This window comes from Eschrichtius robustus, chromosome 18 (assembly GCF_028021215.1).
Source record: "Eschrichtius robustus isolate mEscRob2 chromosome 18, mEscRob2.pri, whole genome shotgun sequence".
Lineage (NCBI taxonomy): Eukaryota > Metazoa > Chordata > Mammalia > Artiodactyla > Eschrichtiidae > Eschrichtius > Eschrichtius robustus.
The window spans coordinates 50987831-51003660 of NC_090841.1; the positions used below are offsets into that span (position 1 = coordinate 50987831).

The 15830-nt window shown below is 35.2% G+C and overlaps 1 protein-coding gene across 1 annotated transcript in view; it reads left to right on the forward strand.

The window, feature by feature from the left end:
- The window catches only part of UCHL3 (ubiquitin C-terminal hydrolase L3), a 41906-nt gene extending 26980 nt beyond the window's left edge, over positions 1-14926 (forward strand). The window contains exons 6-8 of the mRNA XM_068526299.1: positions 9776-9851; positions 13913-13971; positions 14717-14926. Coding sequence (XP_068382400.1) covers positions 9776-9851; positions 13913-13971; positions 14717-14800 — 219 coding nt within the window. The 3' untranslated portion in view covers positions 14801-14926. The remainder of the gene's footprint in view (positions 1-9775; positions 9852-13912; positions 13972-14716) is intronic.
- The last annotated feature ends 904 nt before the right edge of the window (positions 14927-15830 follow it).

The window sequence follows — 15830 nt, forward strand, 5'->3', positions numbered from 1 at the left end:
AGCAGCTTCTACTTTGGGAAGGGCCTGGATTCTTCTCCCCTATGGAATAAAACCTAACAATGCTGAGACAGAAAACCCTCCCTGGAGAAGGGAACAGACAAAACTACCCCTTCAGGGGAGGTATAGGAAACTCCTATGAGAGAAATCAATGGAGGAGGGAAGGATCCCGTGAAAAGCCTTGTCCTTGATATCCAGGTACAAACAACCTACTTATGATGGAGGCTGAACCATATCAACAAAGAATGCCTTCACCTTCCCACCGTTAGACCAGCCAGCACCAAGAAACAAGTGTCAAATGTGTGGGGTAGGCCAAGAGCATGAAGAGAGACCTTCTCTGAAGCATAGACTCTGAGAAAAATCCTAAAGCTATGAGTGGAACAAGAACATTGAAAAAGAAAGCATTCAGCAACCCAGTTCCTACCCTAAGCACACAGTAATGCGAGGCAGATTTTAAACTGGTAGATTACTGGGGATAACCATAGCAAAAACAAACCAAACAGCACAACTTCTAACTAGACTGACTCAAGTCCACACACTAAAGCCCTAGCAGAAGAGGAGGCATGCCCATTCCCAGACATAAATACATTTATCTCAGTCTCTCTGCTCCTACACAGGTTATATGCCTTTTAAACAAAAATTATAAGACGAAGAAAACAAGAAAAATAACACACTGTCACAAGGCAAAGGAATCAACAGAATCAAACTCAGATATGATCCAGGTGTTGGAACTGTCAGATGCAACTTAAAATAACTGTGATTAATATGTTAAAGGCTCAAGTAGAAAAGGTAGACAACAGATACCGACAGATGGGGAATATCAACAGAGAGTTGGAAGCTCTAAGAAAGAATCGAATGGAAATCTAGTAATTAAAAACACAGTACCAGAGGTGAAGAATGCCTTTAATGGATTTGCCAGTAGACTTGAGCAAATGTTGAGGAAAGAATCAGAAAATGTGAAGATAAATTGCTAGAAATTTACCCAAACTGAATCACAAACATAAAAAATCATGGGAAAAAACCCCACAAAACCCCCCAGATCACCCAAGAGCTGTGGGTCAATTTCAGATGATCTAATATGTGCAGGTAGAATCAGAAGGAAAAGAGAGGGACTTCCTTGGTGGTCCAGTGGTTAAGACTCCGCACTCCCAATGCAGGGGGCCCAGGTTCGATCCTTGGTCAGGGAACTAGATCCCACATGCTGCAACTAAAGATCCCGCATGCTGCAACTAAAGAATCCCCTGTGCCACAACTAAAGATCCCACATGCTTCAATGAAGATCCCACACGCAGCAACGAAGATACCGTGTGCCGCAACTAAGACCCAGCGCAGCCAAATAAATAAATATTTTTTAAAAAAAAGAAGAAGAAAGTTTTTAAAATGCTGAAAGAATTCGATGGAACAAAAATATTTTTCAAAAATACAGGAGAAATAAAGTCTTTTAGACAAACAAAAACTGAGAGAATTCATTACAAGCTTACTTGCACTACAACTTGAATCTACACAAAGAATTGGTGAACACTGGAAATGGAACAAGTGAAGGTAAATATAAAATAAATTTTGTTTTTTAAATTGTTCTAAAAAATGATTAAGTGCTCATGGATAGACCATATTATGGATCAGAAAATAAATCTTAAAAAATTTTTTTTAAATTTAAATTATACAAAGAATATTTTCTAACCATAATGGAATTAAATTAGGAATTAATAACAGTAAAAAGTATCTGGAAAATCCCCATATATTTAGAAATTAAACAATATACTTATAAATAGCTCGTTGGATCAAAGAGGAAGTCACAGAGAACATGAGAAAACATTTAAAAAAATTTTTTAAATTGAAGTATAGTTGATTTACAATGCTGTGTTAGTTTCTGGTGTACAGGAAAGTGATTCAGTTATACATATATATGTATATTCTTTTTCATATTCTTTTCCATTATGATTTATTACAGGATATTGAATATAGTTCCCTGTGCTATACAGTAGGATGTTGTTGTTTATCTATTTTTTATATAGTAGTTTGTATCTGCCAATTCCAAACTCCTAATTTATTCCTCCTCTACCCCCCTTTCCCCTTTGGTAACCATAAATTTGTTTTCTGGAAAACATTTTGAACTGAGTGAAAAATTATTAAATATATCAAAATTTACAGGTTGCAGCTAAAGCAGGGATTAGAGAAAAATCTGTAACATTAAATGCTTATAGTAAAAAAGAAAAGGCAGGGGTTAGAGAAAAAATCTATAGCACTAAATGCTTATAGTAGAAAAGAAAAGGATACTGAAGAGACATGACAAAAAAATTCAATACCTGCTCCCAGATTAGATCTGAGGGGAAATGCTACAAAAGACATGAATGGATCAACTGACAAAATTAAAATATGGATGGAAGGTTAGACAGAAGTCTAACGTGACATCCAACCTACACACATCCTAACACAGCCCACATCTATATGAAATTATGAAGGTGATAACTGCTGTTATAAAAGAGAATTTTCTTTTTTAATTAATTAATTATTTTTGGCTGTGTTGGGTCTTTGTTGCTGTGCACGGGCTTTCTCTAGTTGCAGTGAGCGGGGGCAACTCTTCTTTGCAGTGCACGGGCTTCTCATTGCAGTGGCTTATCTTGTTGCAGAGCATGGGCTCTAGGCACACGGGTTTCAGTAGTTGTGGCATGCGGGCTCAGTAGTTGTGGCTTGCAGGCTTAGTTGCTCCGCAGCATGTGGGATCTTCCCGGACCAGGGCTTGAACCCCTGCCCCCTGCATTGGCAGGCGGATTCTTAACCACTGCGCCACCAGGGAGCCCCCTGGTACATGGATTCTTAACCACTGTGCCACCAGGGAAGTCCAAGAGAATTTTCTTAGTCTTAAGAAATACTGAAGTAGTTAGGGGTAAAGGACCATGATATATATAACTTATCCTCAGATGGTTCAGGAGGAAAAAAAAAACAACTATGTAGAGAGACAGGAAGAGAGCAAGAGAGTGTTAAGTACAGATGATAAAGCAAATTAGGGTAAAATGTCATAGGTAAATCTAGGTGTTGCCTGTACTCTTTTTGTAACTCTTTGTAAATTTGATATTTTTTTTTAAGTTTTAAAAAACATTCTTCAAAAATGGCAAAAGAAGAGAGCCATCATACTTGAAGTTAGAAATCACTCTTCTCCCAGTAAGCACTGTGAGGGATGAGGTAATGTCTGCCTCCAGAACAAAGACAGGTTTGCTTACTGCTTATTATAATACATCAGTTTCCCCAGGCTCAGTGTTCCTCTCCTGTAATGCAGCCCGTTGTGTGTGCAGCCATCCCTCTGGGCCCTCTGTGTTGCCCTCATGTGAACTGACACTAACAGTGATGAGCTGTGCTGTGAGTAAAGCCCTTTGTCTCTGACACAAGAGTCTCATGTCTTGTGCCAGCACCTATGAACAAGTAACAGGGTAACTTTTTAGATGGAAGGGGTAAAGTCAGATCCCAGACCTGATAGTCTAGTCCTCTGAACATGTCATCCTCATTCCTATTTTTGTCTTTTTTCTCACACTGAATTCTTTGCTAGGAAAACCTTTCCCATTTTGCCTGCCCAAACCTTATATGTTCTTTCAATGTATGCCTTTAGTTCTACTTCTGGTTTAGTAATCTCTGCTTCCCTAGATTCTTAGAAAATTTTTGTTTTCTCCACTACTCATTAGTCATCTCTTCCTCTCTTCTTTTACTCCATTTTCTGTCTGCATCCATTTTCCTTTTCCTCTTCCCCACTCTTCCGTCTTTCTGTTATTTAAATGTAATCAGATTGAATATGACAAACATCTGTTAGACTGTGTGAGCGCACACACTTTATTATATACACCTTTGTTCCCATATAGAGCAAAGTATTCATTTATGTATTTCTAATTGATTGATTCTTATTATGAGCAGCTAAACTGTTCACAAACATGTTTTTAAAACCCTTTATTTCAGGTTATTGTATTATTTACATAGATCAGAAGTACTAAGTAGGATCATAGGATTTTCAGGGTTGAAAGAGTCTTAGAAATCATTCAAGGAAAACCGCTTTATTTTCCTAAAGAAAATAGGTCATGGTTAGTGAAATCCATTATCACTCAGCAAGGACTTATATCACTATTTTTTTTTTTTTACTTCTTCTCACTGTGGTTGTTAGCGATTATAATTTTATCCTACTGCTTTAAACTCAGTTTCATGTGCTGGTGTTATTTATTGGAGGCGACAATTGTAAAATGATCATTTGGATTACCATTAATAAGTTAGTTATTGTTAGCATGTGCATTTGGTGGAAAACTCTTAGGTCAGATTCACCTTTTGTGGTACAATAGTGTTCGAAAAGGTGACTCCCAAAAATCTAATTTTAAGAGGATTACTCCTCTGCTCATTGGAATCTGGTCTAATAAATTAGTATTAAAATCTTTTTCTTGGCCACTTAGGCTGTACACCACAGTTATTAAGATCATTGGATTCTAGAACTAGATTTCCTGTATTTGAATCCCAGCCCTGCCGCTTCCTGGCAGTGTGACCTGGGTTATGTTACTTAACCTCTGTGTGCTCTGATTTCTTACTTGTAAAATGGAGATAATTACAGTACTATCTCATGGGTTACTGGGAGATTAAATGAATTAATACGTGTAAAGTGCTTAAAAGAGTGCCTGGCACAAAATAAGTGATACATATTTTAACTGTTTTTTTCTTTTACTAAAAGATGGCTAATAATCCATGATAGTTTCCATTTAACTTTTCAGCCTAAGTGTGAGGATAGTTTATGCATGGCATCAGCTTCTGAGGGATTTGTTTCACTCCTCTATATTTTGAAGTTGTTTTTTTCCTTAGTGCTTATTACTGCTAAGGAATTCTTTTTACCAGTGCCTGTTACCATACAGTTTTCTTTTACACATAATTCTTTGTACATTTTGTATGTGTTACGTGTTTTGTGTGTGTGTGTGTTCTTTTTTTTTTCAACAGTTTGATGTAATAATTCCACTTTAGTGAATTTTAAATAATTCCATGAGTCTGCGCTATACAAATGAGGATAGGTTAGATGTGCACTTAACAGAAGCTATGGAATATAACCTGATACTTTGGTTATGTATTTCCACTTCACGTACCTTTAACTAATATTCATTTACGATCCTTTTCTAAATTATGACTGGTTAAAAATACTAGACCATATAAATCCAAGTATGACCATACGTTGCTTTTAAGAATAACTGATCTCCCAGTAACGTGGTCTCAGTAAAATGTTCTCTTTTTTAATTATGTAGTCCTCCTCGCCATCCTCATCACAGCCTCATTCTAGCCACTGCAGAGAGAAGGCCTCATCATGGTGTCACCATGCATCCCTGCCCTGGGTCAAACGTAACCATGTAGACCCTGCAAAGGCCACCAGTCCATCTCTCCGTCTTCGTCGCTGGCGACCCTTCTTACGCCTACCATCTTTGGGTCTCCATTCTGTTGTAAGTGTAGTCAATCTTCCATCTCTTCTTCCAGTGACAGGGGCAGTCCATTTTTTTCCCTTAAACTTCTTCAGTCTTCAGAGCGCTTTTCTCTTGGTTCATCAACCATTAGCTTTTTCTCCCCCAGTAAGACTGCAAGCATACCTCTATGTTGTGCAGTCCAGCTTGACTCTCACCAGTGCCTTGGTGAACATCCATCTTTCCACTCCATGTAACGCCAACAGGTCCCTGCCTTTTGATGAGTGCTGATCGACCTTCATGATAATGTTTAAGTTCCTGTCAGTTGTTAAAGTGAATATGTATTCTCTTACCCTTCATCTTTCCGATTCCATTTAGTTGACTCAGGTCAACAAATGCTGTGTACCGTCTGTGTTCTTTACCATCTCTTACTTTATTTTTTTTTCATGTTTCTGAACATGACTTTAGTCTCTTGTCATGCTTTGGGGTTATTTTACTTACTCTATCCTTAATCTAATCCTCCATGGTGTAGGGTGTTTCATCTAAGCTATTCTACTCCCTGAGGTGGCTCAGGTACTTGGTTTAATCTTGATCCAATCTTCCCTGCCTATTCAGTTTCTAAAGATCTTTTCTCAAGTAGGAGGTGACGATTTTTCTCCCTGTGAATTGATATAGACTTCCCTCAAATTTTGTAATTTCTCCTTCTTAAGTTGATAATATTAGCAAACTGTTAAAAAGTACATTTGTTCTTGTAATTGTGCTAATTACCTTAAATGTTGAGGTTGATGATGGAATTCTAATAATTCTCATAATTGAAATAAGATGCAGGATGACAACTATAGTTCTTGTCTTTCTGATGTTTTAGAAAATTAATGGTAATGACTATAGCTTGGCAGAGCCTACCTAGAAATGCTACATCTGAAAGATTTGGTGTACGCCACACATTTATAAGAAACGTGACACTTCAGTAAATCATCGTGACTTTTGAAGCCAGAGGAAGTCTGATTACACATACTTTCATGCTTAAAAAAATTAAAAGTTGGTGTCAGACATTCTTTCCTTCCCCTTATTTACTCTTCTAGAGCTATTCTCAAACTATGAGGTGGAGTCTTGGCACTTTTCCTTAAACATCTGCTTCTATCAAATATCAGTATGGTCATCTAAATAGCCTTTCGTCAACAAACTGGTATCAACAAACTGGTGTCTCTCTATTTCATTATCCTTATTGGGTCACAACATGCATTTGTCATATTTATTTATCCATCTGATATTTATTGCTTCCCTACTGTGCCATACGCTGGCACAGTAGGAGATACAAGTGAATTAGATGATCAGAGTAAAACCCTAATTTTCTAAATTCTGACTTGGGCACAGTTGATTCCAAATAGGAATAAATTCTTTTGTACTTAAAAAATATTCTAAATATAAATGAACATGTCATAAAAATTGGCATTCTCAGTTTTATGTTTTTATGTAATATTGATCTTTTCCCCATGTTAATTCCATTGCTTTATAGCTTCATAAGTGTTTTCATAGCCTAGTGGTTAAGAACATGGATTCTAGAATGACATTGCCCGGATTTGAAATCAGATTCTATCACTTACTAGCTTTGTGACCCAGAGCATGTTACTTAACACTTCTGTGCCTCAATTTTCTTGAGAGTACAATGGGTATAACTATATTACCTACCTCATAGGGTTTATATGACAATTAATTGGTCAATTCTTATAAAGCACTTAGAACAATGCCTGGTATATATTTAGTGCCACAATTATAAATTAAATTTAAACTTTTTTATAATTTGAAATTTTTATTTAGCATTTGGTTAATTTCTATCTAATTGATTTGTCACATCATTTTTTAATTCTTCAAGGTAATAAGAAGTATGTTCTAAATTAAGAAACTTTGTAAAAAATAAGATATAAAAATGTAGGTAAAAATTATCTAATCTGTAGCTTCTGGGTTTTGCCTTTTGTTAGTTATTGGTCATTTTTTGAAACAGAAGACTTACTGGAATTTGCTTTTTATGTATTGTTCTTGTTTTCAGTGGAATAATGTTTAAGCAATTGGATAATTACAGATTTCAGACTCTGACTAATTGAAGTTGACCAAAGGAAAAGGCTTGTCATAGGTGCTGAGGTCTTGTGGAAGGTTTAGAAATTTTGAGCATTTATCTTTTATAATAGTTTGAAGGCTTTTCATGCCCTCTTCAGCGTTTTGTATTTTTAGTATGCACTTTTGGATAAAAGGTACAATGACTCACAATTTTGAGTCACTAGATTTAGTGACTTCTTACATTTGTAATAATGTAGTCTTAGTATTGTAATAACACATAACGTTTATATGGCACTTAACAGTTTACAAAGTAGTTTCATGCATTTCGTTTAAACCTCAAAACAGATAAGAAACCCAGTGCTCACAGGGGTTGGGTACATATTCAGGTCTCTGATTCTGGGTGTATTACTTTTATCTCTAGCACGGTTGTATTTACTGACAAAATGTAAAAACCAGAAGCTATTAGAGGCATTATTCTTAAGAACAGATGGTGTTAAAATAAGTAATAATTTTAAAGACATAATAGCTCAAAAGATTTTAAATATACTTGATATCCTATTGGAGAATTGTGTCTTAAAATAAGTAAATCAAGCCCCTTTTCTAGTTGGATAAGGAATTTTTTATAGTGTTCTTGTTATAGAATTGAATTTATAGTTGGTAGAATTGCCTAGATTTAACCTTGAAAAATTGGGTTCTCTTTGGTCATTGGTGAAATGGGGGTATTGGATTGAGTGATCACTAAAATCTTTGTTTCTCTGACCAGTAAAATAAGGGAACTCATTATCACTGTCTTCAAGTGTTTGAAGAAATATCATGTTCAAGAGGGATTAGACTTTTTTAAGATGATGGAAAATATTGGGAAACATTTTTTGCCTCAGTATGAGGGATAATTCTAACAAAACTGTCAAAATGGAATGGACTGCCTGAAAACCTAGTGGCAGTTCCCTGTTGTTTGTGGGGATACCACAAGATGGGGCTACAATAGAGAGCAGTCTAGCATTGGAGCAACAAGTAAAACTACGTAACTGTGATTCCTACCAACTGTGAAATTCTTTAGTTCTAAGTTGAATTTAGGAAGAGCTAGTTTGCCACAGCAATTTATGTTGCGTTGTTGCCATTCGTAATTTGAGGGCAATAATGTCTGAAGAATAATACGAGGTTAGATGAGTCACTATCTGTAAATGCTGTAGAGGCATCCAGTAAATCCAAGATAGTAATGTTTGTTCTGTTCCTTTCAATTTCTGCATCTGAAAACTTCGTATTACTTAAAACTTAAAATTATATAATTACTTGAGGGTGAAAAAATAGAAATTTTAGAGTTGATACTGTTGTGTTACTTACTGGATATTAAATAATATGAGATAAAACTTGATTATGCCTCTTTAAAACTTTTGCCTCTAAAATTTGTACTTACATTTAACAGTGATTATATTTCATTTCAAACCATTTAGATTTGGTATATAGCTAACACATATTAGTGTTATCTGTGTAGTTACTGTATATTGTAGACAGTGCTAGTTTATCATGTATTAACTTGCATAAGTTATTTGAATGTCTAAGAAATGTAGCACAAGTTGCTCATGCAAATTGAATTTGGTAAGCTAAAAAAACCTAGGTATAGTTTTAATATCAAATAGTTCACTGAGAAAACAAGAGAAAAATCGTAGGCTAAGTTAAATTTTACTTTAACTTGTTCACATTCCCTTTTTCTCCTTTAATCTTTTGGGCTATTTTCCTGTTTCTCTTCATTTTTAAACTTTTTGAATCTAGGATGAATAAAAATACTTATTTTATTCTAAGTCTATATTGCAGTTTTCAAAAAATGAGATTAAGGTTACATCGTTAAGGGAAGAACTCACTTTCTTGATGTCTTAAAATTTAACTTGAAAAGAGTATTTTTAAACTCTGTTTATGCTATTATTAAACTTCTAAAAACTTTATTATTTCAAATTTCAGAGATCAGACAAATTAGTTCATGCATTCATTTCATTCAGCAAGTATGCACTGTGTACCTACTACGTACCAGGCATTGTGCTAGGTGCTGGGTTTCCAGCGTGAACAAAACTTTAGGTTAAAATCAATTGAGATTAAGAAAGGTGTGCTTTGAGTCCGTGTTTTCCTTGTTGATGGGCAAGCACATTTGTTATAAATGTAGGCATGTTCACTCTGTCCACTATATCAAAGATTAAGCCTTGAATTATATTGGATAAATGTTTTTTCATGTCCTTTGATATTATTTGTATGTGTTTACATGTAGTTGATTGATTTGTTTGACTACTAATATATATAATATGTATTTTCCCCTCCTATTCCAGGCACCAAATATAGATGAAAAAGTAGATCTTCATTTTATTGCATTAGTTCATGTAGATGGGCATCTCTATGAGTTAGGTAAGAACTATTTTAATTTATCCTGGGGAAAGAAATAGTAAATGGGGAAATCTGTATTTATGATAAACATGACTGTTGATTTTTATTGTGTTTACCTAAATTAATTGATTACCATATAACACTGAGTTGGCATAATGGAAGTTTTCCATTTAAAAATTTTTACTAGAAAAAATAAATATGTTTTTGATGTTCAAGTAACTTATAATTTGAGAATTCCTGCATACCACCTTTGCATTTTAGCAAAGCAGGAAAATGGTTTGCTAAATCATTTAGGAAACTCCTGTAAATCACTTCATCAGTCTTTACTAAATTTTTGAGTCGGTTATCATCAACATCTTGGATGAACCATCTTGATCCTGAAACTAGTTTTAAAACATAGTGTATTATTCATAATGACTAGTTTTTGTATTCAGTAATGAGTATCACTAGTTTTCAGGCTTTTGTAGTATCCCTTTGTATCACATCTGATTTTTAAAAAGACTTTACAGGAGTCTATGTTTTCTGGCAACAGTTCCCTAAGGCATGTGTCGAAGTAGCCATGATTAATTACTTGGTATTTTGGCCTATTCCTGCACTTACCTTTTAAAAGTTTAACTATAGGTGGACTACTTTAGTTTGTATTTGGAGGAGAGGATATTTTAATTGATAATTAAAGGATAATTAGAGGATAATTTTAGAGGGTAATAACTCGAGAATAGTTTAAATTGATTCATTCAGGCAGAAGAAACTTTTATGATTCTTTCAAAATTGGTAGATAGTACTTATGAGTCCTTTTTGTCTTTCTCTCTGAGACCTTCTTTGATTAAAAAAGGCCGAATAAAGAAACAAAAAAGTGAAATCCTTTTCAATTTCTAGATACCATGATTTTTAGTTCTCTTTCTTCTCATTTGTTGTAAATATTAACTTTTCACTTTCATTTTCCTTAACTTACTTAAAGACTGAAGAGCTCCAAAAGGAAGTAAAGAGAGTGCTGAGACTTATCAGACACATTCTGTTGACTTCAAGAAAGTAGATTTAGGAAAGGTCAGAGGAGTGATAAATATGATCCATAACCAGAGACTATAAAAGTAATGGTGACTTTCAGAATGGGAGACTTTATAATAGAGCAAATAATAACATCTAAAAGATATTCAGAAGAAAAAAAATCTCTGATCATCTCATGGGAAGGAATGAGTTGTCTAAAAACCTCAGTTTGACTGATTAGCTAGCTTTCTGAGCTCAGAGACTAAAAGGGCAGTAGAAGGAAAGACGTATATCAGGGATAGGCTACATGTGCAGAATAGTTCTCTTTTGTAGCATGCCAAGGTCAACACGAAAGTATTTTAAAATTGGTTTGAACTAAGAACATCGGAAAAGAAAGGCAGAACTACTGAGGTCTTGTTTGGTTCAAGTATTCTTTAGCAGGAAGAATGATCGATGTTGCTGATAGAGAATTAGAGCCCTTTGAGGATTACATTCTTTAAATGAGTTTAAAGAATTTCAGAGTTCTAAAGAATAGCTGGAATCTTTGAGATGTTATAGAGGACAGGGATGAATACAAGACAAATGAAGATGGGCAGTTGCTGACTCATTGCAAGGGGAATTGGTGGTAGCCCTGATGCAAATTCCTAATAAATTTAAAAGGAATGTTGAGCAAGAGGAGTATTGAGTTAGTGCATAGAAGACAGTGGTTAAGAGAACAGCATATGGTTTTTAAGAAAAAAGTCATTTCTAAGTACCCTTATTTTAAAAAACAAGGCTATATGATTATAGACGTGGTGCAAGGTAATTTCTACAGGACAATTGTATAACAAAGGGTAGTGGTAGTCTTTAATATATTCATTCTATACCTAATTGTAAGGTTAGCTGATGAAAGGGACTGAGCTATTCATCTTTCTGTTATCACCTCTTGTCCTTAGGGCTTCATGTAGTTCCTGGCATATGTCCTTTTGATGTGTCCCTCTCATTCTTTTGAGCACTTTCTAACTTTCTAGTAGAACAACATTTCCTGATTCATCCTTTGTTTTCCGTGCCCCAGCCCTGCGTTCAGCCACTTCTCCAAGGAGTCCTGGTTCCTTTTATTGGAAAATGATGATTAGAACCAAGACCTGGGTGCTAAGCTTGGTTCATTAGAACCAAGACCTGGGTGCTATTAAGACATCATTACTTCCAGGCTTTCTCAGAGGACAGAGCTAGGAAATATTTGTATGTATTATATACATAGACACATGTATGTGAATATGGATATACATGCACACACAATTATATCTGTTTATATATTAAAAAGCATTTATTTACATCCACATTTGTAATTCTAAACTAATATTATACAGTTGATTCTAGTGTTATCCATATTTGTGACTTCCTTTTCTGAACATGGGAAATCTAGCTCTCCTTATCCTTCATTTCTTTTCTGATTTACGCATTCCCCTGGTATATAAGCAAGCTCTTGACCACCCCAGCCCAAAGCTCTGTTCCAGACACACTGCTTCCCGCCTGCAGCTGGCCCACTGATCCTGGCCTGGTCCCAGACAAAGAGCAGCAGCTCGCCAAAGTGTGTAGCTACCTTCTTCCTGGCATTGTGCAAACTCCAACTGCCTCAGCCTCCTTGAACTCTGCTCTCTTTCCCCTCCGTCTCCTAATTGAGGCTGCTGTAGGCTGCTTGGGTTTTCCTTTCCGGCACTGGCAGATAGTGGGTATTACTGTTAGGCTTCCTAACAGTTCTGGGCTACCTGTTTCCCAATCTATAAAACAATGGTTTCAGATATTTTGTCCAGGTCTTTAGTTGTTTCCAGTGGAAGGCCTAGTCCAGTACATTATTTCATTCTGGCTAGAGGTGGAAGTTACCTAATGTTATTCCTTGGCTTCCCACAGTGAAGATCATCTAGCTTTCCTTTGTCACCCTCTTTACCTACCTCTCCCTCCCAATCACAAAATACATGGTTTACTTTTTCCTGTTCTTCCAGTGTTGTTATAGTTGTTTATATTCTTATGACAACAGAACTACTGTTCTCAGATGAGCCATAGTCAATGTACTTTTCTTTTTAACTTTTTTATTTCTCCAGATTTCATAATTGTCCTGTTTTGCTTCTTGGTTTGGTTCATTTTCACTCATATTTTCTTTAAAAGTAGTATCTTTTAGTCCAGGTCTATCACTATGTATACATAACTGATTCAAAACTTTTTATTATGTTTAGAAGCCATGAAATTATAGAGGGAATTGTGTTTTATGGCTTGAACTTGATGTGCCACTTATAAAACATCTGAAATTATACGCTTGTATAGAGAGTATCAGTTAACTTTGGGCTAGCATGAGTTTGTATAATTCTGGACTTTTTCATTTTTCATAGTATTGAAAAAGTACTAGTTTATTCAAGGTGATACTGATTACTTTTGGTGGTCAGTAAAATAATCCTAGGTTATTTAGATTGTTGCTCTATACGCCTACTTTGGTACACAATTAGTAGTAGTAATATATAAACCTTGTAGTGGCTTCCTTTCATTGGTATAAACATGTCAGTCTTACTTAGGAGCCTTCATCAGAAGGCTTTAAAGTGAAGAAAGAAATTTTTTATATTTCTGATGGTCATAACTTTTGAAAAGCTGACATTAATTTTGCATATTCTTTTTAGGAAATTAAAGCCAATAGTATTTATTTCTAATAACATCTGTTTATGAAGATAATATAGGCTTTCCAACATGGAAGCAAGGTTCTAAATAACTATTAGTGTTAAAAATATTCATAGGTAGCATACTTAAAGTGTTTGTTTTAGGATATATTATTTTTTCTTTTAACTTTTGCCTCACTGTGGGAAGAGGAAAATGGAAGTTGAAAGTACATTATCCTGTCATTCTTAATTAAGGGGGACAAAAGAGATATGATAACTAAATAGAATATGTGATTCTTGATTAGATCCCACATAAAACAAAACAACATGGATAAAGGATATTTCTGGGTGAATTGGAAAAATTTGTACGTGAAATACATGTTGTTAGTTGTTTATAGTATTAAAAGGAAAGAAAGAAAGTACATTATCCTATACAAACAACTAACCATTCACCTGTTCATCTATTTTCCACAGATGGACGGAAACCATTTCCAATTAACCATGGGGAAACTAGTGATGAAACTTTATTAGAGGTAACAATAAAACTTGTTGCCCCACCTTCAGTGTGATTAATGTTCTTGTTATCTTTAAAACATCTCTAAAGATAACTGGTATAGGACTTCCCTGGCAGTCCAGTGGTTAAGACTCCACACTTCCACTTCAGGGGGCACAGGTTCAATCCCTGGTCAGGGAATTAAGATCCCGCATGCCACGTGGCATGGCAAAAATAAATAAATTAAAAGATAACTGGTATAACATTTTTCTGTATTTCTCCTTGTCCTGGCTCTCTTGAGAAAATCCAAAAAGAAAAATTTGAACTAGCGTTAAAAATCTACAGCAAATAAAGAGGTTTGCAGAGCTCTTTGTGTGAACAAGTATCAAATTTGAAAAAGACAAGAATAGTATTGAAAGAGATGCACATCGTATCCCATATTTCATTAAATCCAAGATACCATCATTTATATCTTGATCTTAGAGATTTTTAAATTTACGAACAAATTTTATGGCTTAGAATCAATAAAATATGTAATTTTCATATTAAAAGTTTCTTAAAAGCATTTTAAGAAAGAACACTTAGCGGATCTTATACTTTTGTACTAATCAAATTAAACCACCAGCCATTCACTCTTCTAGTGTCCTTTAAGTTATTTTTTACTTGAGAAAAGAAGTCTGCAGGATAAAATTAGTATGGATTAGGAAAATGTGAAACATTTATTTATCAGTTTTAAGTAAAACACGTTTTTAAACTGAAAGATTATGTATCTTTTTTCCCTATAGGATGCCATAGAAGTTTGCAAGAAGTTTATGGAACGTGACCCTGATGAACTGAGATTCAATGCCATTGCTCTTTCTGCAGCTTAGCTTGTCCAGAATGGAAGCACCAAATACTATATTATTTGCAACAAAATTAAATTTCTTCTGCCATACACTAACTCAAAAATTTTGATATTTTCATTAACTTGACTGATTAAACTTTATGTGAACTAAGCTTTGGCTTAATCTGTGTTTTATTATTATTTTTGCCTCAAATTAAAGCTGCAGTTCTTCCGTTTCTTTCTTATGAAGGATTTACCTTATTGGATGACTAGCTGTATCTTTCTTACTCTCTTTGAATTTCATGGGAGATTCTGTATTGGGACACAGGCACAATATCCATCTGCATAGTATGAACATATATATTTATTTAGCAAACGTTTGGTTAGCATCTGCTTTTAACGAGCTGGACACTGTCCTAGGCGCTGGAGTTACAGCAGTGAACACTGTGGGCAAATTCCTTAGTCACGGAGCTTATGTTCTTGTGAGAATAGACAGATGATAAGCACATTAATAAGATACATACCAATAATGACCGCTATGCAGAAATTAAAGTCGGATTTGTGTTAGAGAGTGACTGAGTAGATACTTTAGATTTTTGTGGTTAGGGAAGGCTTCTGTGAGTGGTAACTTTGAAGTTGAGATCTGAATAGCAAAAAGTAGCCAGTCATAGAAATGGGAGAAGAGGGGAGAGTGGCAGGGAGAATAGAGAGAATAATTAATGCAGAGTCCCTAGAGTAGGCAAGTCTCGCTGTGTTGTAGGACCAGAAAAAAATGTTCATATGACCAGAGCATTGAAAATAATGGGAAGATAACAAGAGAAGAGGTCAGAATAGGAGGGCTTAGTGATACAGGAATACAGGAAAAGGAATTTGGATTTATTGCAGGTGTGACGGTAAGCCATTGGAGGGTTTTAAGCAGGAGAGTGACCTGATTTGGTTTATAATTTTAGATCACTGACTACTCTGTGGATAATACATTGGGGAGGGGGATAAGAATAGGGGTAGAGAGACTTGTGAGGATTCCACTGCTTTAGTTAAGAGACAGGTAGTGATGGCTAGGGTCTATAAAATTAGTA